Source organism: Peromyscus maniculatus, chromosome 5 (assembly GCF_049852395.1).
Source record: "Peromyscus maniculatus bairdii isolate BWxNUB_F1_BW_parent chromosome 5, HU_Pman_BW_mat_3.1, whole genome shotgun sequence".
Taxonomy (NCBI): domain Eukaryota; kingdom Metazoa; phylum Chordata; class Mammalia; order Rodentia; family Cricetidae; genus Peromyscus; species Peromyscus maniculatus.
Window position 1 is genome coordinate 96,516,218 of NC_134856.1, and position 25,302 is coordinate 96,541,519.

Genomic DNA, 25,302 nt, shown 5'->3' on the forward strand with positions numbered 1-25,302 from the left:
ACAAATTCACACTTGCTCATTCGTTAACAGGAATACATACTCAGTCAGCTCAGCCTGAGTCCTGCTGCTGCATCATACTCTCAGAGAATCTGAATGTTGTGATCTGTAGTTTCCAAAGGCTGTTTGTGGAGTTTGTTGAGATCCTTTATTGTAACCTTGGCTTGTAACAGTCATAGAGAGGAAAGTCACTTTGTCTTGCCCTCTGGGGCACTGTCACTTTTAAATACTTAACCATTGCTGGCTTGGATCTTCTGGAGCTGAACAGCCTCTTGGATAGAAAGCTTTGTTTTCTTCCATGTCCCCAAAAGCATGGGGCCCACTATGCTGTCACTGGTGAGCCCCTCATTCTAGGTGTTTTTAAGAAACAGGGATTACCAGGTACCCTCCAGACACATGCTAGTTCCAGCAGCCCCTATGCCCATGAGAATTGTCATGGTTTAAAAAGATTTTCAGATTTTAGCCAGGATTTATGTTTTCATGTATGTGTGTTTCTTCATGTATGTGTTGTTACTCTGCTGAGCAATGTGGTACTTGGGACTCAGGTCAGGAGTCTTGGATGTGCCTGTTCTTACAGCATAGTGCTCTCATAGCATTTGATACTTAAATGGGGTGATTTACAAAGAGTTGCAGGCATCCTATCAGAGAACTGCTGCCATTGCTCTATGACCTCTCTAAAGGAGAATATGAAAGTGTTTATCTGTGCTCTCTGTACTTTCTATAGAATTGCATGTGCTGACTCTTCTAAGAATCTTTATTTATTTTAACTGACAACATAGTAATAGTGCATATTTATGGGGTAGTGTGGCATTTGGTGACTATTAATCTTCACACTGTAGTTTCTGTGTTCATAGCCCAGGACTATGAGGCTGTGGTGCTTTCCCAAAATCAGGAGCCATCCCCACACCCAAATTCATGAGTTGGTTCAGTATTGGTAGAGTACAATGAAATGTCCCACGTGTAGTTTCCTGATTCTGTCTTCTATTTTGTTTCTTAATAGGACAGCCTGTGGCTGTGTGAGAAAACCTGTGAGACAGGAATGCTGTCTTCTCCTCAGTATTCACCACAAGAGCTGAGCAGACTATGGGAACTTAAGGAACTGTGTGGGGATCCTTGTCAGTGTGAAGCAAAAGTGTAGTGATCCTCAAAGACCAGGAACTATAAGTCTGAGGAGACCTCATGGCTGGTATTGAACTATAAGCAGTATGATATGACTAGTGTTTGCACAGATCTTAATGAATCAACTGATACTGTAGCATAAGTTTTTATTTGTAAATTGGAAGATTATTTAATACCAAATTATTTTATAAAAAATATTACTCCTGATCACTGTTACTAATTAGTAATTCGTCATTACCATTTTTTGTTAAACCTGGCCAAATTCAGAAAGTTGTAATAACTCCATTTGAATCTCAATCAGGATGATAAAATATCTCTGTATAGGTTAATTAGGCCAGAAAGAACGTACAAAGATGCTGTGTGCCCCTGGGGCCACATATACCAAAGTCTGGGTTGCTGGAAATACTAGTTTGTGGATCTCTGATGGGCAAACTGGCCTTGAAAAGGAAATACTGTAACCTGAAGTTTGGAATCTTGCTTTTAAAGATGTCTATTTACATATGTACCATGTTTTCTTTTTACCATTTAATGTAAATCCTGAATGTCTCAGCTTACTCTCACTAAACTGTTTTTGTGAGTATGAGTAAAAGTGAACACCTCAGGGTACAGTGTCACAGGGAAGTAGGGAAGGCACTCTGCCTTGCCTGATGTTTACCTAAGCTTGAGGAGGTGGTAATCTATGGAAGATAGGTTCAGTAGGGGAAAGTATGTTGTACAGAACAGAAGATGAGTTTCCTCAGTTTAAGGGACATTTCTCAGAATGACCAACCAAATTACTGTAGTAAACTTTTTTAACAGTTAAGTAGATTTAGGGTATTGTTTTTACTTCATATTTACATCTTCACATATTGGAATGCAGTAAGCTATGAAAACAGGAGTAGAAAGATCACTAGTAATCAAAGCCTTTATTATTCTATTAATATACAACCAAATGGTCCTTTCCCAACAAAACATAACATCCTTTGTGAGGGCGAAGTCTTTGTTTCTGGTGTATACAACATTCCAGTTGCTAAACTCTTATGGTTGGACTGTTACCATCGCACTAGTAGACAATCACCATTCTCCACAGAATAAAACTGTAATGACTGTAGGTCATTTTCTAATTCAATTTCTCTGCCCGGCATCTAAAATTAGAACAGAATGGGGAGGAGCGAGTAAGACATCTGATAATGTGTATTATACATGCCGCCCTCCAATGGCAGGTAGCTTGAAGAGTCAAAATGCTGTCTCCATTTAGAGTCTGTTATGTATGGCTCATGGTACTATAGAGAACTAAGTTTAGCATAGCTTTTTGTTTTTGCTTAGCAACTTACCTTGGGACTTTCATAGGACAACAGAAGTTCTGACACAGGAACTTTGAGAAGACGTGACAGCAGTCCCTTTACCTTTTGAATTGTCATGGAATCTATCAAAGAAAAGGAAAATCCATTTCTCTCAAATGACGACTATGTGTACAAACAGCTCAGGTGAGGCAGCCATGATCTATCGTTTCTTAGTGTCAGTGTACCTAAGACAAAAGCTTGAGTCATTCGACCAGTTGATTCTTTTGGTAAACTGGGAAATGGAGCCAATGTTTGACCCAAGTGGTCTTGACAGTGAGGTGTCATACCATTTCAGTAGCATTTACTATTTCTTCCTCAATTGGAGTAACCAGAAATAATCATTTCACTGAGGAGGAAAAATATAGGCCTTTGTGATAACTTCCTGATGGGTTGCTGAAGATCCCATGAGTGGGGCCTTGAGGATACCTCTCAGCCTTATTTTCCCTCTAGAAGAGAGCATAGACTTAAGTGGTTGATGAGGTCTCTCCCAGCATGAGCATCTGGTCACCATCAGGATGTGCACACATGACTACCAGGTATGGGAAGGTAACTCAGAAAAACAAATGCTCTGGTCTATTCAGAACATACTAGGAACTTCTTTCCAAAGACAGGTTGTGGTACATAGTGGATATTTTGATTAAGGATATTAGTTTCTCTGAAGCTTTAGCTGAAAGTACAGCAATAGTTTGGTGTCCCACAAATATCACAATGTAGACAATTATTTTTCTATAAAAATCGTTTTTTTATGAAAGCTGTGTTTTTATGCAACTTGTGATAATAAATCTTCTCTATTTTAGAATAAAACTAGCCTTTTCCTGTTTGTGACCCAATTCGACAGCCGTACTACCTTGAATGTTCCTGATCAAACTTGCTGCATCTAGAGAGGAATAGGCTGTGTCCGGTCCCAGACTGAATAAGGATGGGAAGGGGGAGAAAGGTTGAGTTGTCAGCATAGCTTTGCTTCCATAGTATGGACATAATGTGACTACTGCCCCATTCCCACCAGTCTTTCCTGCCATGAACAGCGTACCTGTCCTTACATTGCTTAGCTGGAGTATTTTTTCTGAGCAACAAGAAAAAAAGTTAATACACACCGTTAATTTGTCATTATATATTATATATTACATATCAGTAATAGAAATTGAATTGCTAAAAAAAAACAAAAAAACAGGAGAAATTGGCCCTAAATGGATGGTTATTCAGGAAAATACTCTTCTGGGTGCAACTAGCCTTCCATGAGCTATGGTATCATGGGCAAGCTTTTGTCTAATGAACACGGATGTAAAAATCAATGAATTTATAGCACTTATGGTAGGCAAATAGGGAAATGTATTTACTGGAGTCAGTCAGATGCATACGTTTCCATTTCTTCAAGTGCTCCTGGCTTTAAATCTAACCCACCAGCATTTAGTTGTGACTCAAGTTAATCTTGAGAATTTATAGAACTGTGTCATGCTAAAAACAAATAGGCTGATTCTTCTGAGTGCAAGTCTGAGTTCAATTATATTTATCCAAAAGCATTTATTTTCTTAATATTAAATTAGTTCCAGTAGTACAAATGTTTTTTAGAAGATTTTGAAAAAAATTTTCTTTCTCCCCAAGTTGTATAAAAGCACTGACTTCTCTCCTGATCAGGAAATCATCTCTAGACAAGAAAAGCCTGAGAGAATCTTAAACACATGGGCATAATTCCTTTAAGGGGTTAAGCATTCTATTCAAGTCAAGTCCTCACACTTGTGACTGGACACACTATCACATGGCACAGGTGTGGTGGCAAATGCCTTTTACTCAAGCACTTGGGAGGCAGGTATGTGAGTTCAAGGCCAGCCAGAGTAACAGAGTAAGACCCTGTTTGAAAAAAGAAAGAAAGAAAGAAAAGAAAGAAACCCCACCACACCATCACAGGCAGGGGTGCTCAAAATTTTTAATAAAACTGCTTTCCAGATAAGCTGATGGAATACTGGAGACCAGAACTTTAGTATGTTTTAGATTCAGTACTAATGAAAACATCTTGAGTTCTGAGGTCTACATAAACTAAATGTTAAGACTCCACCTCGCTCTACCCTAAGCCAGTACTTTGCAAGAACTTGGACAGCCAAGATGGGCATGCTCTTACCTGGCAACTGCTTTTCTAATACTTTCTGTTCAGCTTGGTTTGAGCATTTTATCTTCAGTGCTTTAAGGAAAAAGGGAAAAAAAAAATTACTAACCACCAAAGCAGGGATTGACAGCATGCATGCATGTAGAACTGGGACTGTGCCTCTGAGGTAGAGCACGTATTTTGTATACACAAGGCCTCAGTTTGATTACTAGCACCAATAAGGAAAAACATGCAGGCCAAGAGATTGCCAGATAATGTAGCAGTTTGGCACAACTTGGCTCAATCCTCATAAATGGGCCTTAATAATGATGTTAAAAATTTCTATTAATATTTCCATAAAGCTAGGTGTAATGGTGCACACCTGTAATTCCAGGCTATAAACCCATCTTGAGAGGCTGTAGTAGGATTGTCACAAATTCAAGTCCAGCCTAGACAACACATGCCAACTATGAGACCTTGTCTCAAAACAAAAAAATCAAAAAGATATCATGGTCCCAGAACTAGGGAAGGTACAGCGGAGGCTAATGAGTACAAGGCAGCCTGGATTTATATAACAAGATCATGTCTCACAGCTGACCCAGAATTCTATCACCTTTTCCTTCCCTCCATACTACTTCCTGACAGTTTAGCTAGGGTTCTGCATATAGGACACAGTGCAGGATTCCACATTACCGTGTGGTTTACTGCTCCACTCTCTCCTACACCTAGAAGGCTATTCAGAGAGTCAACAGCATGGGGGCTGTCAGAATGCCCAACACAAACTGATTGAGTGTGGGATCATTACTCGCTAAGACAGTGGTTCTCAATTGGGGTGTGTGTGTTGTCTTGAATGATCCTTTCACATGGGGTCACCTAAAACCATCACAAAACAGTTACTAACATTATGATTTATAACAGTAACAAAATTACAGTTATGAAGTAGCAGTGAAAATAATTTTATGGTTGGGGGTCACCATAACTGTATTAACAGGTTGCAGCATTAGGCAGGTTGAGAACCACTGCCCTAGGAGAAACACGCTTCATCCCTATCAAACAAGTCATCACCGCTTGCTTCATACCCAAGATCCCAGTACAAAGCATGTATATGAAAGGATTCTTACTTAGTAGCTGATTTTTGAGCATGAATGGCTGCTGTGTTTTGAGTTCCTCATCTTCAGGTGCACCATATTCTGTTTAAGAAATAAAAAGGGATGAACAAGAAGCTAGAGGCCACAGTAAGGAAACAATGTTAGTGTGAACAGAGCCTCTCCCAGGATCAACCCAGCATCACTGATCAGTTAGCCTAGGATTAGCCTCTTCCTGCAGAACTAACTGCTTGTTGGGTGGTTAGGAGAGGTAAACAATAACTACTCCCAAGGAAGATCATCTCTATGGCTCTATGTTCCATGCTTGTTCTAACAGTAGCCTGACTAAGCTCCCCATGCTTTCAAAACCTTCCAACTTTTAACTTGGTTTCAGTTTTGAAAATGCTCTTCCCTTCAGGGTCCTAAGAGGAACTAGGTATGATCTGGACAGAGGTCATAGGACCCCATCAGGTTTTAGCCAGTCAAGTGTTTAGTGCTGCTGCAGACCAATTCCTTCCTGCAACACAGGCAGCAGCTTTCCTTATCTGTGGGGCCATATCCTAGGACCTCAGTGGAAAGCTGAACTTAATAGCAAAGACCTTTTTCTAGGTCTTTAAGTACCACATACTTATCATCCTAAATTAGACACGGTCGGAGGCTAACAACCACACCAATGTGCTGTGATGGAAGTTCTGTGAACCTGTTCTTTCAGAACATCTTTCTGTACTTTCAAGTTCCAGTAAGTCCATTTCACAGCTTCTCTTTGGATTTTAAGAACCATGGCACTGGATTCATCTGTGTTTGGGGTATTTTCAAGTCACAACACTTGTCACAAGCACTGCAACAACTTGGTGGTCTATATGCTCAGTCACTGAATGACTCAGGGCAGGCAGCACATGTGGCATGGAATGCTAGGCAGAGGCAGTCTTATACACCACACCGCTTAGAAATGGTATGCAATTAAAACAATGAATTTTTGGTTTCTGGAATTCTCTATTTAATGTTTAGGTTGAGGTGGACTAAAGGTAAGTGAAACTGCAGAAAAGGCTGAACTACTGTCCTTCCCTGCTGCCCTTGATCAAGTGGTACTGGTTTCTCTGTACACACTTGGCAATAAGAAGCTCAACTGTATGCACCTGCAGGCTGCTTAGACCCTTCCTTTCTCCACTCTCAAGTGACTCAGAATTTACCTAGAACAGCCAAGAAATTGGGCCAGCTAACGGAGTAATTTGAAAGCAATTCCCACAGGCAGCTTGTCTTCCTGAGATAATGTTCCAGATGAAGCATTTATGCAGTGAGCTTACATTGGAAATACGTAAAAAGAAAAAATGACCTAAATGTGAACCATGGAATGATGAAACGATGAAGTCAAAACAAAGTGAAAAGTACATTGGAACATAATGCCCAATCCTTTGCTTCAATGCCCGAGGCCCAGCTAAGGAACCACTGTGAACACCAAGTGCCAAACAACACAGGACAAGATTTCAAGATGGGACTTGGGAAGAACAATACAGTTTATGTGCACACCTGCCGTGCTGGGAGCATTAAAAACACCAGCACTTGAGATGACCTGGAGTACTGCCAACCTTTGCAAGGAGTTACCCACCACCAGAAAGTGTAGGTCTCTGGGAGAACACATGTTGACACTGCCAATTTACCGTCTGTTTTCAACTCGCTGATGTGGTGCCAGGAAAGTGCCCACATAAAAAGGAAACAGATAGCCCCCAAATCAGAAAGGACAAAACACTGAGCCTTCCTGAACTACTACATCAGAGCCCTGTTCCAGCTGGAGTCCCCATGGGCTACCTGAACGTACTGCAGCAGAGAAGCTCGTATCTAGGATGGGCCAAAAGAAACTCTGCATTTGGCCTGTTTTTGTCTGGATCCGGATGTCCACCAGCCTTTTTCCATTCATTTCCAAAGGTTTTTCGGTAGTCAAGCTCAGCTCCACGCCTTTCCTCTGGAAGAATCTGTGTTGATGTGACATAGAAATGTGTCATCTTCCAGTGAGCTGCTCATGGTTTTACCTAGTCCTCCCTCTGGTGCTCAAGCAGAGACAATAAAATTGCTGCCCTCTACCCTGAATTAAATCCCCAACCATCCCTACACCTTCCTTTTCCAACACAACTCACAAGTTTACTTAAGAATTCCAAACTGGATATGGTGGTTCCTACCAGTAATCTAGCACTTTAAAGAGAGCTACTGCAGAACTGCATGGAGTTCAAAGTCAGCTTGGGTGACAGACTATTAGGTCTCAAAAACAAAATACAAACTAAATTTTAATTTAAAAAAGACCAGCCATTACAGAACCCTGAAAACCTCATTTGCATTGCCAAGAACTTGCATTCTTCTACAGAACTAATATCCAGGGACAGCAAGATGGCTTAGCAGTTGAATTGTTTGCTGCTTTAAAGCCTGATGATCCTCATTCAATCCTTGAGATCCATATGGTGGAAGGTGAGAACAAACTTCTGCCAAGTTGTCTTCTGATCTTCATATGCCCGCTAGTATGCATGACTGTCTCTCCCCACAAACAAGAATTTAAATTCTTTAAATTCCAGTTTTTAAAATTTCTTTTTAAAAAGATGAACTTTGTATTTTTGCTGCATTTATGTACTGCACCAACATGTCTATAGTGTCTGAAGAGGCCAGAAGAGGGCACCAGATCCCCAGGAACTGGCGTTACAGATGTTGTGAATCACTGTGGGTCCTCTACAAGAGCAACAAATGCTCTTAACCACTGAGCCATCATCTCCAGCATTCCACGCCCCATTTTATAATTTCCATCATGATAATATCTGCACCAGGTGCCTGGGTTCACCTCTTTTGGTATGGGCTAGAACAGCTTGCTTTCTTTAGGAAATTTCAGAGTATGCCTAGGCCTCAAAGCCTCACTCTTGGGAGGAACAAGGAGAAGAGACACGCTCTGGGCCTGGGTTCTTTCCAAGGACACAGTTTGATAAAGTGCCTAACACTTCCCCACTGCTCCTTAAATGACCACTGTTGTTCAGGCAGCAAAATAACACTGATCTGGTACCGACCTAAGTATAACCCTCTTCCCTCTAAGGGCAAAGAATCCCAATAAACAAAATGCACTTTATAATATTCAAATGTAATTTACTTTTACAGTTTTTATTATCCTAGTGCTCACCTGACACCTGTTCAGGGTCTTCAGCTGACCGATCTTGGCAATGATGATCTCCTCTGATTTGTCTCCTTCAGTCAAGGGGTTTCTAGTACAGGACAGAGCCTGTAGGCTCTGTAATTTATCTAGCTCATTGATAAATGACCACTGAAGCAACAAAAGAAATAAAAACATCATTATCAGGACACATTTCAGATTACTTGGCCTAGCACATAAAAGTAAAATTGCCTAGCTCTCATCTGAGGTTCACCAACACCCCACCCATGTGAACTTAGTGACATTTTACATCTGTGTAAATAAAAGAACTCTAACCCTAAAAAGTTTCACTATGAGGAAGCATTTTGCTTTTGATTTAATGTCTCCTAAGATCTGTTTTATGTGTATGGACGTTTTGCCTGCATGTCTATCTGTGCACATGTGTGCAGTGAGCAAGAAGGCCAGAAGAGGGCATCAGATCTCCTGGAACTGGAGTTACAAATAGTTGTGAGTACCCATCTGGGTGCTGGGAATTGAACTGCAAGAGCAGCTAGAGCTCTTAACCACTGAGAGCCATCTCTCCAAGCCCCTAGTTTAACTTTTTTGACAGAACTTTCAAACTTCGTGTGCAAGTAGAGACAAGCAGTGTTGTGCCCTGCACACTGAGGCAGCTCTTACTTCTGATATTTGGTTGTCATTGACTACGAGGTACTGCAAGGACGGGAACATGGATGTTTTGCACCCTAGAACAATAAAAATGAAACTGCATAGTAGGAGTGAAAAGAAACAGCTAACATAGGACGGAGGGACATTACTAATCTTATTTACCAATTCCGGCATCCGGGAAATGTATAGAAGAAAGTCCAATGTCAGAAATGAGTAGGTGTTCTAATCTGAAATTAAAATGTTAGATTTGATTACACAGGACACTAATGTGTCCTAATCTACTAAACTAGACTAGCAAGTCTTTCCCTCCACCTTGGGTTTCCATCCTGTCGTAAAACACAAGGTCTAGAAGGAAGGTTGGCACTATGACTTGTGTTCCCACACAGGCCTCTAAGATTACGGAGTGCCTCCTGTTCTATCAGGTGCTAAGTGGGTCTCAAAAGAAGTGCATGTCTCATTTCCCCAAGATTAACAAATAGAGATAGACGTAGGTATCACTACCAGGACCAAGTTTGCAGCTACAGATTATCTGGTACCTAGTCCACATGGCACAAGGGGGGCGAGTACATTCTCCAGATGAGTTCAAGTTGAAATTTCCCAAGGGACTTGCCCAGTTTAGGAACTACATTTTGTACCTATTCAAAAGATGTATTTAACATATGACAATTCATTCAGTAAAAATGATATATATTGATGGGTAGTGGCCAGCTTGGGCTACAAAGTGAGTTCCAGGGCAGAGAAACCCTGTCTTGAAAAAAACAAAACAAAAAAGATAGATCTTTAATAGGCAAAATTTAAGGGATCACCTGGGCAGATATGCTATGAGGCACAGCTGGTTTTCATCAATTGCTGGGTTAGAGGAAAGATCTAGAAGCCTCATCTTCTGCAGGACGTTCACTGGCCTGTATGGAAAGTACAATTTTTTCAATATGGACTAATCTTTTGTTTTCAAAGTCAGAAGCTTAAACTAAGTGCATCAGGTATTACAGAGGGTTAGGGAGAAAGGCAGATGGATTTGGCCCCCCCCAAAAAAAGGCAAAGGGGTGCTGTGTTGAAATGCTGGCAGTCAGGGTGCTTATCTTGCCTTTGATAATGGGAGAAAAATGCCTGCACTTGCCTCCACAAATGAAACCATTCTATACAATAACAGTCTTTATAGTCTGATCCAACTCAAAATTTTCCCATCCTTGACTTTCTTGTACATACTTATTTAATTATATTGTCTAAAAAGAGATGATGGGCCAGAGAGATGGCTCAGTTGGTAAAGGCACTTGCCACTAAGCCTGATGACCTGAGTTCCACTCCCCAAACCCACATGGTGGAAGGAGAGAACTGATTCTCAAATTGTTCTCTGGCCCCCACATGCATGCACACACCCAACCCCACACAGTCTAAATACATACATACATACATACATACATACATACATACATACATACATACATAAAACCAAAACAATTTATTTTAAAAGAGGGAGATGAGGGCCTGGAAATAAGACTCAGTGTTTAAGAGCATTTGCTCTTCTTGCAAGTTCTGTTCTCAGCACCTATGTCAAGCAGCTTTCAACTGCCTGTTAACTCCAGCTCCAGGAAATTTGATACCCTTTTCTGACTTCCTCAGTTACCTGCATATATTCATACACATTAATTTTTTTGTTTTTTTGTTTTTTGAGACAGGGTTTCTCTGAGTAGCTTTGCGCCTTTCCTGGAACTCACTTGATAGCCCAGGCTGGCCTCGACTCACAGAGATCCGCCTGGCTCTGCCTCCCAAGTGCTGGGATTAAAGGTGTGCGCCACCACTGCCTGGCCTAATTTTTTAAAAAAGAAAATCTGATTTTTTTAAAAGAGAAATGAAGCAGCAATATATTTATTTAGGACATGAGTCCACATACACTATAGTATAATAACCTTAAGCAGATATTACCTATCAAAGGTCCTTCATTTGCTAGACTCAGCCACCCACACCTGTTTTCCCAGCACATGGTAAATGGAGGCAGCTGAGAAGCTGAAGGTCATACTGAGCACATAACTAGTTTGAGGCCAACCTGGGCTATATGAGACTTTGTCTCAAAACACACAGGACTAATAAGATGGCTCAGTGAATAACAGTGCTTGCTGCACAGCCTGGCAACTTGAATTCAATCCCTGGAGCCCATAGTGGAAAGACAGAGCCCTGAAGGTTGTCCTCCCCTCCCCCTCCAAATTCACACATAAAACACCACATACATACAAAAAATTAAGAAAAAAGGAAATTTATCATTTACTTACTTTAAAATTTTTGCAATACTAAAGAATGAACTCAGGAGCTAGTGGGATGGTTCAGTAGTTCAGAGCATTGGCTGCTCCTCCAGAGAATTGAGATTCAATATCCAGCACCCACATGGCAACTTAAACCCTCCACTCCAGTCCTAGAGGACCAGATACCCTCTTCTGGCCTCCTTGAGCACTGTACATATGTGGTACATAGACATACATTCAGGCAAACACTCATACACGTAAAGATTAATATCTCAAATTCTTAAATAAGAATGAACCCAGGGCCTTGCACATGCTAGGCAAGTGCTCTACAACTAAGCTACATCCCTCTGCCCTTGGTTTTTTGAGACAGGGTCTTGCCAAGTTGCCCAGGATGGCCCTGTCTCAAAAAACCAAGGAGGGGGGGGGGAGAAAAAAGCCTGTATTTCACTGAGAATCAGGGAATCTAATACATGTATGCAAAATCAATAAATTCTAATATTTAGTTTGGTTGTCTCTGAGAATCCAAGGCATTTATACAAAGCTAATAAAGTTCAGATATTTAATTCAGATGTCTTTGATGAGTTTCCTTTGGTTTGGATAACATTTCAGTTGATAATCTAATCTGTAATACAATAAGTAAGGAGTAAGTACAACTACATTTTATGCTTGCAAACCTTCCTAAAAGCTACTGCTGGACCGGAGACTGTATTCAGAATAACTGAATAGCCATAGCCCATTACCTTTCTGAAATGGAAATACTGTTAGACTTGAGGTAAAGTTCCTCGAGGACTGGCCATGAAGGGGCACAACGCAGCACCTAGAAAGGAAACTAAACTCAGTGTCTGGCAGCCTCTGCTGGCCATGCTCAGCCACATCACTGGGAACTTCATGTCTTGTGGACAGGGCATGCAAGCTGTACTCAGGCACCAAGTGGTGCAAAAGGATGAAGGACCACACTGAAAGGATACAGGAAGACATGCTTCTGGTAGCTGAGTCAGCACCCAGCTCAGGAAGTGCTCACAAGGAGCTGGGAATGCTGATGGGCACCCCAACTCGCTAGTGGCCAAAGCCTAGGACAGGATGTGGTACTTACCTTCTTAGTTCTGATACCACTTGGGCATGTGAAGGATATGCTGAGCACATAAATGTTGCCTCATCAGTTCTTAAATTTTTTCCCTTGAGCCTCACTGCCAACCCCCATCCAATTGCTAAGTGCTTTTCTGTCTCAGGCTTGGTGTACACCAGAAGAGGGAAGGAGATGCTCCAAAATCAGGGGCCCAGGAAAAGACAGAAACAGATTTACCAAATGCCACTGTGCCAAGGATACCTGTGGCTGCTCATGAGCCAACCATACCAGGACAGTGGATTATGGGGACAAGAGAGAGTGAGACTCTCCACTTCATGCTCTGTCCTAAGAACATCTGCAGGAAACCTGGGGGAGCCAGCATTATGGCATTTAAAACTACATAGTTGGTGCGTGCCACTGTGAACATCCATGTTCAAGACTCCAGAGCAATACAAATGAGCTAAGAGACAGGGACAGGCTGAGAAAGAACATGGATTACCAGATCTAAAATCCTATTTCACCAAAGGATTACTCTTCTCTGTAATAAAGTGTAGAACATTCTACTGTTTGGATAATAGGGTTACTGAAATGAAACCAGTTAGTCTTTAATTCCCTTTTAAAGCAAAAATTGTAATCATTTATTACTGTGTAATAAAGCAAATATGATTACCTCAGCCCACGTTATTCCCATTTTATTTAGGACTAAAATCTTCAGATTAGAAAACGTTCCAGTTGGAGTTGGTGAGTCAGAAGGAAACTGCAGTTTATTTTCACTGAGAAGAAAAAGGAGATAGGAAGTATTTACATCCTATATGGCAGACCCAACACACTGACATCAACAGTCTGGGGTAACCTGAAGGTTTGAGAGGGGTTCTCACAGAGGAAGGTGAAGCTTCAGGTTTCCTTACACATGTGAAGTTGACTTGTGCTCCCATATTTCCAGACGAGGAGACACTAAGAGTTAAATTATACCCATTTGCTCTATTTGAGGTGCCTTCAAGCTTGACTGCTCTAGCCTAGTAAAGCTTACCTGCATATGTAAGCACTTAAGAATGCAAGGGGAGAAGGGCTCGGGTGTGTTCAGTGGTAGAGGCTTAGTTAGGAAGCACAAAAACCTGGGCTTGGTTCCCAGCCCCATCAAAGGAAGGAGGAATGGACCAACCTAGTTGAGCCCTTGGAGAGTGAGGTTGTGAGATTAAACTAATCAAATATTTGGGAAGGCCTCAGAAAATATGACATTAGTAAACAAAGTAAAGAAGTTAAAAATACTTACTAAAACTATATTAAGCAATGTTCCAATGAACTACTTATTCCTAAAGAGTTAAACACTGATTCCAAATAAGCAAGCATGTTCAGCACTAACCCTTCTCCTCCTCTGCTTAGATCACACATACCATAGTCCCTCTTTCACAGTCAGACTTATAAGCTCTGAATATCACCCCCTCCTACCTGATCAGGACACAGATACACTCCTTATTCATGCACTTCAAGGGACCATGTGAAGATTGCCTTAAAGTGAACCTTCACCTAAGTCCACTCAGCCAAAGCGTCCCATAAAGTACCTACCAGCTGTCAGAGAAGGCAGTGTGGAGTCCATACCTGAGATCGAGAACCTCCAGGTTGTTGAGCTGCTCTGCAATAAGAACCACTTCAGCCCAAGATGACAACAAGTTCTTGGACAAATTTACAACTCGAATATCTAAAGGCATATTTTAAGAAGAAGTAATTTCAAAAGATCCCCCAAAGACAAAGAATTAGTAGCATTCTAATTCTGAAATGAGCATCTTTTTTTTTTTTGTTTTGTTTTGTTTTTTTGTTTTTTGAGACAGGGTTTCTCTGTGCAGCCCTGGCAGTCCTGGAACTCACTCTGTAGACCAGGTTGGCTTTGAACTCATGAGATCCCCCTGCCTCTGTCTCCCAAGTGTTGGGATTATAGGCATGCACCATCACCGCCTGACTAGAATAGGGATTTTAAACTTCTCACTGTCTAGTCTGAAATTTTTTCATGAACACAAATGTTTTTATCTTTTAAATTATCTATTAGATTGGATATAGCTCAGTGGTAGAATGCTTCTCTATATGCCCAAAGCCCCGAGTTCCATCCCTAGCATTACAAAACTAAAATGAACACTATTCCCTTGGTTCATTTAAAACCTAAAATACTCATTTTCGGTGTCAAAGCATGAAACATGCATATATAAACAATGGAGACGCAAGTGTCATAATCAAACTTTTGCAGAACAAAAAAAGAAGACAGTGACAGATAGCAACTGATGTAATGAGCACCATGAGGTGACTAACAAGCCTTGCCTTCAGCACTGCCACAAGCGTGTATGCCTATGCACACACCCACCCTTCTCTCTAGAACATCAGTGCCAAACCCACGGATCTAAACAGCACCATCCTAGCGGAGAATACAAGGGTGGCAGCAACATAGGCAAGAAAGAGACTGAGAATCACCTGAGTACTCAAAGTCTGTAATGTGGTTTCTTATCTGTGGTTCAGGACCACAAACTTAAAACAAACTCTGGGACCATCACATATGCATGATGACTTAAGCAACTGTTCTCAAGGGGGTCACAGTGTACCATAGTGCCAGACCAGCTAATGAAAGGCTTAACATTCCCATCTGATATATGTGGTTATTACTATGGTTACTCTACAAATAGTTATCAAGGGCCAAGAAGACAGGCTTAGCAGGGAGAGAGTCCATAAGTTAACACCTCCTGCAAGTCTGAGACTGCCTGTGTTCGGAGTGGCAGGTGGGCCAGGTAGGAAGGTATGTGGCCATACAGACACAAGTGAAAGCAAAGCCAATGAGCAACTTGACCAGAAAACCGAGGGAACCTAGGAAATAGAACCTGGAAGAATCTTGTGGCAACATGGACAAAGCAGTGACCACAGCAAGGTGTTGAGGTCAGAGTGGGAACAGCCACCTCCAACAAACTTGGAAAGATGGATAGGTATTCTCAAAATGAGGCAGCTAGGCCAGTGGTTCTCAACTTTCCTAATGCTGCAACTTCAATACAGTTCCTCATGCTGTGGTGACCTCCCTCAACATAAAACTATTTTTGCTGCTACTTCATAACTATAATTTTGCTGTTATGAATCATAATGTAAATATTTTTTGAAGACAGAGGTTTGCCACAACCCCTAAGTTGAGAACCACTGCCCTAGGCCTTGGAGGACAGGCCACATCATGAAGGACCTCCAAAGCCTGCTAGTCTGCCAGAAATGGGAACTACTAGAGAGGCTAGAGCAGAGTAACAGGATCTGACTTGGGTCTCTGGAAAGTGACTCTGCTGTAAAGCTGAGCTGAGAACTGTAGGGAGACAAAAGAGACAAGTGGTCCTGTCTTAGGGTTACTATTGCTGTGATAAAACACCATGACCAAAAGTAACTTGGAAAGGAAAGGGTTTATATGTCTTATATATCCTAAACCACAGTCCACTGAAGGAAGCCAAAGCAGGAACTGGGTAGGAATCTGAAGGCAGGAGCTGATGCAGAGGCCATGAAGGAGTACTGCTTACTGGCTTGCTCAGGGCTTGCTCAGCCTGCTTTCTTATAGAACCTAGGACCACCAGCCCATAATGGGCTGGGCCCTCGCCCATCAATCACTAAGAAAATGCCCTATAGGCCTTCCTACAGACCAATCTTATGTAGGCATTTTCCCAATTAAGGCTCCATCCTCTCAGATGACTCTAGTTTGCATCAAGTTGACATAAAACTGGCCAGCACAGCCTCACATGTTTGGATCCTACCTCAGCATAAGAGCAGGAGGAAATATCAGAGTAAGTACCTCAAGCTGAAAGCAAAGCCAGCAGTATTTGTCAGACATAGGAAGTGAGGAAAATAGAGACAGAGCTGGCCAGGCACATGGTACTGCTGTTTACTGGATGTAGAAATTATGGTACAAGAGGGCTGGATGGGTCTTACTGTGGGACATGTTGTTTGAGATCACCATTAGACAGAAACAAGTGTTAAATGAGCCACTGGGAAGAACAGCAGCAGAAAAAGAAAAGAGCAGTGTGGGAAGACAGAAGCATGTTGGGGTCCAACTGTGTCCCAATACAGTCTCTGAGAGAAGCTGAAGACACACACTCTTTGCTGAGAGAAGGGACCTTCCAAAAGAGACAGAAAGCATTCACCCAGGGAAGAAGAGACCCATGGCTGAGAACAGCAACTGCAGCTGATTTGTTCTTTATTTTTGAGACAGGCTCTCATGTAGTCCAGGCTGGCCTTAACCCACTAGGAAGCTGAGAATTACCTTCAGCTGAGAATTCCTCCTGACTCTCCTGTCTTTGTTTAGCACTAGGATAACAGGCATGCACTGCCACACCCAGCTGCCGAGTCACCTTTGCACAAGGCACAGAGTAGGCAACTGTCACCTGTACAGAGCAGCACAACAATCAACCTGTCTGCCCCCATCGAAAGTCCAATTTGATATATCCTACCATACAAGTAGGAACATTAAACATAGATGAAACATGGAGACAGTTGTGGTAGCTCAGATGAGTGATCTCAGTACCAGGAAGGCTGAGGCAGAGGTGCTGAAGCAATTTCAATGCCAGCCTGAGCTACAGTGTGAGACACTATTTCACAAACATACACCAAAACCCCCCACAAACATGGAGAGCCTGTTTTATTACTCTAGGGCTCTGGCTGTAAATAAATCAATCTCAGGAGGAAACAGGTGGGGAACTCCACAAAGAACACAGGGCTGGGAGGAAAGGCAGGCAGGCACAGTCTGCAAACCCAAACCTGTCAGCTTGCCACATGTGCCCAGATCCAGTCAGCTCTCTCAGCCTTACTGGATGGCTTTCTTCACACTTGAAAGACAACTGATGAAACCCTGGACATCCCACCTGCACTGAGGAATCACCAGAGACCAATACAACAAAGGAAATGCTAACCAAGTCTGTCCCCTTGCTAGGAGGCCACCTATAAACTTCCACTCTCAGAGCCAAGCATGGTGACTTATACTGTAATACCAGCAGTTGGGGGAAGCTGAGATAGGAGAACTATCATGAGTTCAAGGCCACCCTCAGATACACAGTGAGTTCAAGACTAGCATTAACTACAGAGTAAGACCCTATCTCAAAAAAATAAAAAAGCCTCCTCAGCACCAGAAAGCTATATAAAAGTGTAATAAAAATGTTCACACTTGGCCATACTTGCAGGCAAAATGGTCTGGGAATGTACTTAACTGAGTTGCATGCTCCAACAAGGGCATGCAACCAATGGTATCAGATACAAGCACCAAATCCAAAATCAGGTTTCAGGATGAGCTGGCAATGAAAAGGATACTGGGACAGGCTTCAGCAATTCTTCCTTGTTCACCAGCATGACTCACAGCACACTTCCACAGGGATATGTTTTGCAATGCTCTCAGCTGACTGCATGAAAAACAGTTCATAGGTACACATAAGTCATATGCTATCCACTGGCCCTTTACAACATTACACAAAATACCATAAATATACAAATGCTAGTATCCACCACATAAATTAAGAAAGCATTACAAAAAAGGAGAATAAAATAAAGCGTCAGAGACATTAGAGGCAGCTGTAATCATTGCCCCTCTCCAAAACACCCTGCTTTCCCCCATTCCCCAGCAAACTCTCCAGCCACAGCTGCTATGGACTTAATCCTGACTTGTAAAACTCTGTGTCTCCACTCCCTCTTTTATGTACCCCATGAAATGATGTGACATTCTGCTATACAGATTCTCCTGTGACTTCTTCCTTCTGAAGGATATTATGAAGCAGTGAGATGCAGCTCCATTGACACTTAGAGCTCTGGAACACTTGCCTTCATATCTGTTAGTGTCTACTAGACCCCAATGAAGTTACTAATTCTTCTGCTGATAGTTGGTAATTCCCCGAAATGCTGCAGTGACACTGAGCGCCTCCTGCCCTCTGAGACAGGCTTTCTAGGAACGTATCTGAGGCATTGTGCATGAGAGCTCTCAGTTGTTTCTACACATGCAGGATTTGTGTCCTCTGCCTGTCAGAAAAGCCAATGTCCTGCAACTCAGAATCTAGAGCTGGGCTACGAGGCTTCAAGGCCCAATTCCACTTGGCCTCCTTTGGCACTAGGGAAGTTGATTAAATCTTGGTGTCTCAGACTTCACACTGGTAAAATGTTTTTGCACTCACTTTAATTGTAGCGGTTTTATTCACACAATAACCAAAAGGTAGAAACAGCCCAAGTATCCAGAACAGATAACCAAATGTGACATCACATTTGAGAAGCAGTGTTTGGCCTTAATAGGGAAGAAATTCTGAAATCCACAAATGGAGAGACCTTCAAGATGTTACGCTCATCAAAGTTAGACACAGGGACAAATAATGCACAAGATCCCACCTGTGATTCCAGAACAGACAAAGGGACAGGCAGAAAGAACAATGGCTGGGAGATAGGGAATTAGTGTTTCTAGGGGAGGGAATTCTAGTTTTGAATGATGGGAATGTGTTGGGGACTGGTTTACTAATGTTTAGAGTTCACACTGCTAAACCATTTTACTAGGTATATTCTGCTATAACTTTTAAAACACAACAGATGACTCGGTGAGTTAGTATTTATGAAGATCTCAAAATACTGCTTAGCACACAATGGTTCATTTCAATTAATATTTGTAAAAATTAACAGAAAAGTGACAGTGTTGAGGGGTAAACACAAGAGCTAAACACATGGCAAAGGTGATTATAATCATCAGAAACATGTTCTAGGGCAGAGGCGCTCACACTTGTTCAACAGGCCCTGAGAGTATCAGTGATGTTTCATGGTGCCTATACCAAAACAAATCTTTCCCAGTTCCAATTTTGTGTGTGGTTAGGACCAAACAACTTCATGATGACTTAGGTGCTACCAACTTAGTACCACTGAGAACTGTATGACTTCCTAGACTCTGAAATCAATTCATCTGAACACCACTATGTCCATATTCTGTCCACCATAATTTTCAGGTATTTATTTATTTATTTATTTATTTATTTATTATTTATTTATTTATTTATTTATTTATTTATTTATTTATTTATTGGTTTTCCAAGACAGGGTTTCTCTGTGTAGCTTTGCACCTTTCCTGGAACTCACTTGGTAGCCCAGGCTGGCCTCGAACTCAGAGATCCGCCTGCCTCTGCCTCCCGAGTGCTGGGATTAAAGGCGTGCGCCACCACCGCCCAGCCCAGGTATTTATTTATTTTAGATAGGGTCTCATGTAGCCTAAATTGGCCTTGAATGCCTGATCTTCTGTCTCCACCAAGTGCTGGGATTACAAATATGTGCCACTATGCCTAGAAAATTCCTTGTTTTTTAAACGCAACAACTGTCCATTTCAGTTTTTCAGAAACATGAAGTCACTGAAAGGAAATGTTAATACTCATTCATAAAACTGTCAGTAACTGCAGACCAGTCGTTTGTACTCTAACAGAAGTCACTGTTTCTGGGCCAGGTGTGGTGGTTTTTTAATCCTAGTACTTGGGAGGTAGAGACAGGAGGGTCAAGGGCTCACAGTCAGATATCTAGATAGATGATTCAGTGGATAAAAGCACTTGGACCTGAGTTCAATCTCTGATACCAATGCCTACAAAAAGCAATAGGCGATGGCTCACAGCTGTAATTCCCGCAGCCCTCCTACAAGAGATGCGAGGCAGAAAAAGAGAATTGTCAAGCTCCAAATAGTTGTCCTGCTCACACTTTCATATTGTGATACATGCATGTCTGCTCTCATATGCACACATCATACACATACACACACATACGGATAAAAACTTCAAATTTAAACGAGTTCAAGCCTGGTAGTGGTGGCTCACAACTTTACTTCCAGCACTTGGGAGGCTGATGCAGGTGGATCTCAAGGCCAGCCTGGTCTGCAGATCGAGTTCCAGGATAGTCAGTGCTACAGAAAGAACCCTGTCTGGGGGAGGGGGGGAAACCAAAACATAACAAAAAGAGCGGGTTGGTGGTGGTGGTGGTGGTGGTGGTGCAGCACGCCTTTAATCCCAGCACTCGGGAGGCAGAGCCAGGTGGATCTCTATGAGTTCGAGGCCAGCCTAGTCTACAGAGTGAAATCCAGGACATGCACCAAAACTACACAGAGAAACCCTGTCTTTAAAAAAAAAAAAAAAAAAAAAAAAAAAAAAGAAAGAAAGAAAGAAAAGAAAAGAAAAAGAAAAAAAAGAGTTCAAGGCTAGCCTGGGCTACATGAGATCCTTCTCTCAATAATAAAAATAATTAAAAAAAATTTTTTTTAAATCAAGTTTGCTATTTCCCTCTACAGTTTAAAGTATGCCATACTGGGACACCTTGGCACCAAGCTTGAGGAACCAGGTCTCTATAGAGGCATTAATACAAAGCCATCTCCAGAAGAGCCAGGATACATGGGCTCTTAATTGCTTCTCTTGTCTTTACTGTGCTCGTCTCTCCACACACACCCCACACCTGCCCCCCACCCCCTTTGTAACACATTTCTTTATTGATTCTTTGGGAATTTCACATCATGCATCACAATCCCACTCACCTCCCAGTCTCTCCATATCCACCTCTCAACCCTAGAGCATCCCTCCCAGAAACGCACACCCTACCCCTTCCAGATTAATTAAACACAAAACAAAACGAACAAAAAACCACCTCACTCCTCCATCTTTCCAAAACCTCTTCATTCATCCTAGTGGCATTGGGAGCTGCAGTGTATCACAAAGTATACCCTTTTGTCCAATCAGCCCCATCAGAAAAATGTTAACTGCAGAGTAATTGGTCTGCTTCAAGGCCTCTGGCACACCATCATCACTGGACCCGCACTGAAACTCCTCTTGGATAGCCTTCTGTTGCCCCAAGTCATTTGTTCCACAGGACCAGTTCCTTAGCACACTCCAGCAGGGCATGGATGGGGTAGAAGTTAGGGTGGCCAACCTGAGACACAGGATGTGGGTCTGAGAGGTAGATGAGCTGGTCATCTGGGCCACTGGGATTGCTCTCCTCAGGCAAGGGGCAGAGCCACCTCTCCTAGACCCATGCCTTTGGGGCCAGCTCTCTACGCCTAAAATAAGCCACTCAGGATTAGACTCCCAAAGTTTGAACCAACATAGACTACTCAGTGGTGCTAAACCAAACTGCCTCCTGAGGATCATCACTCTGCTGGCCATGGACAGAGACAACCCTCCACCCCCAAACAGATGTCAGAACAACTTTGTGGAGTCAGTTTTCCACTTCCACCATTATGTGGGTTTTGGGGTTCAAACTCAGGTCCCTAGGCTTGCATGGCATGCACCTTTACCCCACTGAGCCATCTTGCCAGCCTTTTTTTTTCTTTTAACATATATTTATTTTTATTTAATGTATATAAATGTTTTATCTGCGTGTATGAATATGTACCACCTGCATGCCTGGTACCTGTGGAGGTCAGAAGAGGACATCAAATCCCCTGAACTGGAGTTATATAGGTAGTTGTGAGCTGCTTTGCTATATGAGTGCTGGGAACTGAATAATCAGTGCTCGTGTTCTCCACATTTCAAGCTACTGTGTGAAGAAGATGAACCAATGTGGAAGCAAAGCTGCAAGCATCACCACACAATCAAGAACTTTATTCCCAATCTGAAAGCCCGGCTGCCAACATCAGCTCTTACCTCTGCTTCTTTGTAATATTGTCAAAACCAACAGTTTGCACTTGTTTACTTCCAACTTTTAAGGAATATGATTTTCCATCATCATCAGACCCATCTTCTAGCACATACCGCTTCTTAAGGGCAGTAAGAAAGTCTACTCCAAAATTAACTTTGTTTGGACGAACGAAGGAGCCTCCTGTTGGGTGCCTGAGAAGGGAGAGAAATTACTATTCAAATATCATCTGCCAGTGAGTATGGTGATAGGGGCTTGTCAATCCCAGGCATTTATTTGGGAGGCTGAGGCAGGTTCTAGACCAGACAAAGCTACATAGTGAGACCCTGTCTCATAAATATAGATAGATAGATTAGATAGATAGATAGATAGATAGATGGATGGATGGATGGATGGATGGATGGATGGATGGATGGATGGATAGATAGATAGATAGATAGATAGATAGATAGATAGATAGATAGATAGATAGATAGATAGATAGATAGATAGACAAAGTACTTATTGTTAGATATCGCTTTGTTATTTAATCAAGAAATATTAATATGGCCAGGCAATGGTGGCGCATGCCTTTAATCCTAGCACTCGGGAGGCAGAGGCAGGCAGAGAGCTCTGTTAGTTCGAGGCCAGCCTAGTCTACAGAGCAAGTTCCAGGACAGCCAAGGCTACACAGAGAAATCCTGTCTTGAGAAACCAAAAAGTATGTGTATTATAAAGCTTTTAAAACTATTTTCAGTAGATGTATGTTACTGGGGATTGAATTTAAGGCCCTACACACATTATATAAACATTCTACCTATGATCTACATCTACAGAGTCTCACTAAGGGCCTTGAACTTTAAAAAAAAAAAAGAAACTTAATTACTCATCTGCATGTCTATATGAGCACATGAGTGCCATGGCACTATGTGAAGGTCAGAAAACAGTTCTCTCCTTTTATGTGGGTCCCAGGGATCTAATTCTGGTCGTCTGGCTTAGCAGCAAGTGCCTTTACCAGCTGAATTATCTCACGGGCCCAGACTCTGAAGTTTCTATACTCCTGTTTTAGCCTCTACAACAGGTAAGATAATGGGCATATGCCATTATGCCTAGCAAACACTATATTTAATTCACATATCTGCTTTGTTAGTATATTTTGTTTTCTATGTTTTTGAGACATCTCCCTCTATAACTCAGGCTGGCCTGAAACTCACTGTGTATCTCACACTAACACTAAACTTGTAAAGATCCTCCAAACTCAGCCTCTCCAGTGCTAAGATTACAGGAGTTAGCCACTAGACTTAGCTATTTACTACTTTTAATTAATGTTTTTATTTTTATGTATACAAGCGTTTTATCTGTATGTATGTATAGGAACCACTTGTATGCAATGGTCACTGAAGCCAGAAGAGACATCAGAATCCCCAGAACTGGAGTTACTGATGGTGTGAGCCACCATATGGGTACTGAGAACTGAACCTAGGTCTTCTGCAGGAACAGCAAGTGCTGTTAACTACTGAGGCATCCCTCAGCCCCCTTATTTACTACTTTTTAATGCAGTATTTTATGCCTCCCAGAAGGATTTAGAATAGGGGAGATGGGAATGAAAAACCTGGCCTAGCACATACTGCATAAGGCTGCAAATCTAAGGTGGACCTTCAAGGATTAATGAAACTTGGTTTAAAAAAAGCTAAGCACAACTTTCTTTTTTTAACTAAATAAATGTTGACAGATTTTTTTAAAAAATGCTGGAGGCAGGAGGATGGAATGACAAATTTCTAGGCTGGCCAAATGGCTCAGTGTGCTAATGAAGTGCTTCTTGTGCAAGCCTGGTAACCTCAGTTCAATCCCAAGCAGGACCCATTAAAGATGAAGAAAGACTGACTCCATAAAGTTGTCCTCCAATTTCCACATATGCACAGAGGTACACAAGTCACACAGATACATCACGTGCATACACAATAATTTTTAAAATTAAAAAATATCTTAAAATACTAATGTTTACATGTAACGTATTGGAATTAGAAATATGAAATTTTATTTTTTAAACACAATGATTTAAATAAAAAAAAAAAAAACTAAACAAACAAAAACTGCAGGCTAGAGAGATGTCTCAGCACTTAAGAGCACTGGCTGCTCTTCCAGAGGACCAAGATTCAATTCCCAGCACCCGCATAGTGCTCACAACTTTCTGTGTACACACACACACACACACACACACACACACACACACACACACACACACACGAACATTTAGGATAAAAATATATTTGTGACTTTTTTCTGAGACTGTTCTGCTATTTAGCCCCAACTGCCTTGAACTCCTGATCATCCCACCTCTGCCTCCATCTTTGTCTCTGTAGTTTCAAGATTACATGCACTTAGCCTGAATTCACACTTCTTACAGCAATGGTAATGAATTAGTCAAAAGGAGATATTTATTACTTTTGGTTGCAGGCAGAGTGTGGAATTGTATCAAGGAGCTGCAAAGAGGAGTCTATCCTTGTTAGAGATCAAAGATCTCAATTTTTGGTGAAACATTCCCAGCAGGTTTCTCAGGAAACCAAACAGCCTAGTAAATGATAAAAAATGCTCGCTAGTCAAACGAATGCCCATCAGTAACAAATCTCCAGAAGATACACTGATTTTAACAGTGATTTAGACAGAAAGCACTAATATTCTAAATTAATGCCAAGATGCTGCAGTGAAACACAAATTCTGAACCCATGAGGAAAATGGAGCAGTTCATAAGTACTCTCATCCCACTAGCCCCTAGTGCTCAGAACCTCAGAAAATTTCACAACTTGTGACATATTAAAAAACAAAAACAAAAACAAAACAAAACAAAAACCAAAGAGCTGGGCGGTGGTGGCGCACGCCTTTAATCCCAGCACTCGGAAGGCAGAGCCAGGCAGATCTCTGTGAGTTCCAGGCCAGTCTGGTCTACAGTGAGATCCAGGAAAGGCACCAAAACTACACAGAGAAACCTTGTTTCAAAAAATCAAAGAA

The 25,302-nt window shown here is 41.8% G+C and overlaps 2 protein-coding genes across 8 annotated transcripts in view; one reads left to right on the top strand and one right to left on the bottom strand.

The window, feature by feature from the left end:
* Positions 1–3,242, top strand: part of B3galnt2 (beta-1,3-N-acetylgalactosaminyltransferase 2) — a 39,428-nt gene extending 36,186 nt beyond the window's left edge. For both annotated transcript variants that reach the window (XM_076572936.1, XM_076572937.1), the window contains one exon: positions 998–3,242. In XM_076572936.1, coding sequence (XP_076429051.1) covers positions 998–1,135 — 138 coding nt within the window. In that variant the 3' untranslated portion in view covers positions 1,136–3,242. The remainder of the gene's footprint in view (positions 1–997) is intronic.
* Tbce (tubulin folding cofactor E) overlaps positions 2,003–25,302 on the bottom strand; it is a 35,321-nt gene continuing 12,021 nt past the window's right edge. For 4 of the 6 annotated variants that reach the window (XM_006980151.4, XM_042278226.2, XM_015998718.3 and 1 more), the window contains 14 exons: positions 22,323–22,508; positions 18,001–18,089; positions 14,293–14,392; positions 13,364–13,466; positions 12,368–12,444; positions 10,197–10,292; positions 9,553–9,617; positions 9,403–9,467; positions 8,755–8,895; positions 7,420–7,573; positions 5,640–5,708; positions 4,555–4,614; positions 2,430–2,521; positions 2,003–2,240 (listed from right to left, as the gene is read on the bottom strand). In XM_006980151.4, the coding sequence (XP_006980213.1) occupies positions 2,148–2,240; positions 2,430–2,521; positions 4,555–4,614; positions 5,640–5,708; positions 7,420–7,573; positions 8,755–8,895; positions 9,403–9,467; positions 9,553–9,617; positions 10,197–10,292; positions 12,368–12,444; positions 13,364–13,466; positions 14,293–14,392; positions 18,001–18,089; positions 22,323–22,508 (1,390 nt within the window). In that variant the 3' untranslated portion in view covers positions 2,003–2,147. Of the gene's footprint in view, positions 2,241–2,429; positions 2,522–4,554; positions 4,615–5,639; positions 5,709–7,409; positions 7,574–8,754; positions 8,896–9,402; positions 9,468–9,552; positions 9,618–10,196; positions 10,293–12,367; positions 12,445–13,363; positions 13,467–14,292; positions 14,393–18,000; positions 18,090–22,322; positions 22,509–25,302 lie in introns of all 6 variants that reach the window. The other 2 variants (XR_001578458.3, XM_076572935.1) reach the window with 2 other exon arrangements.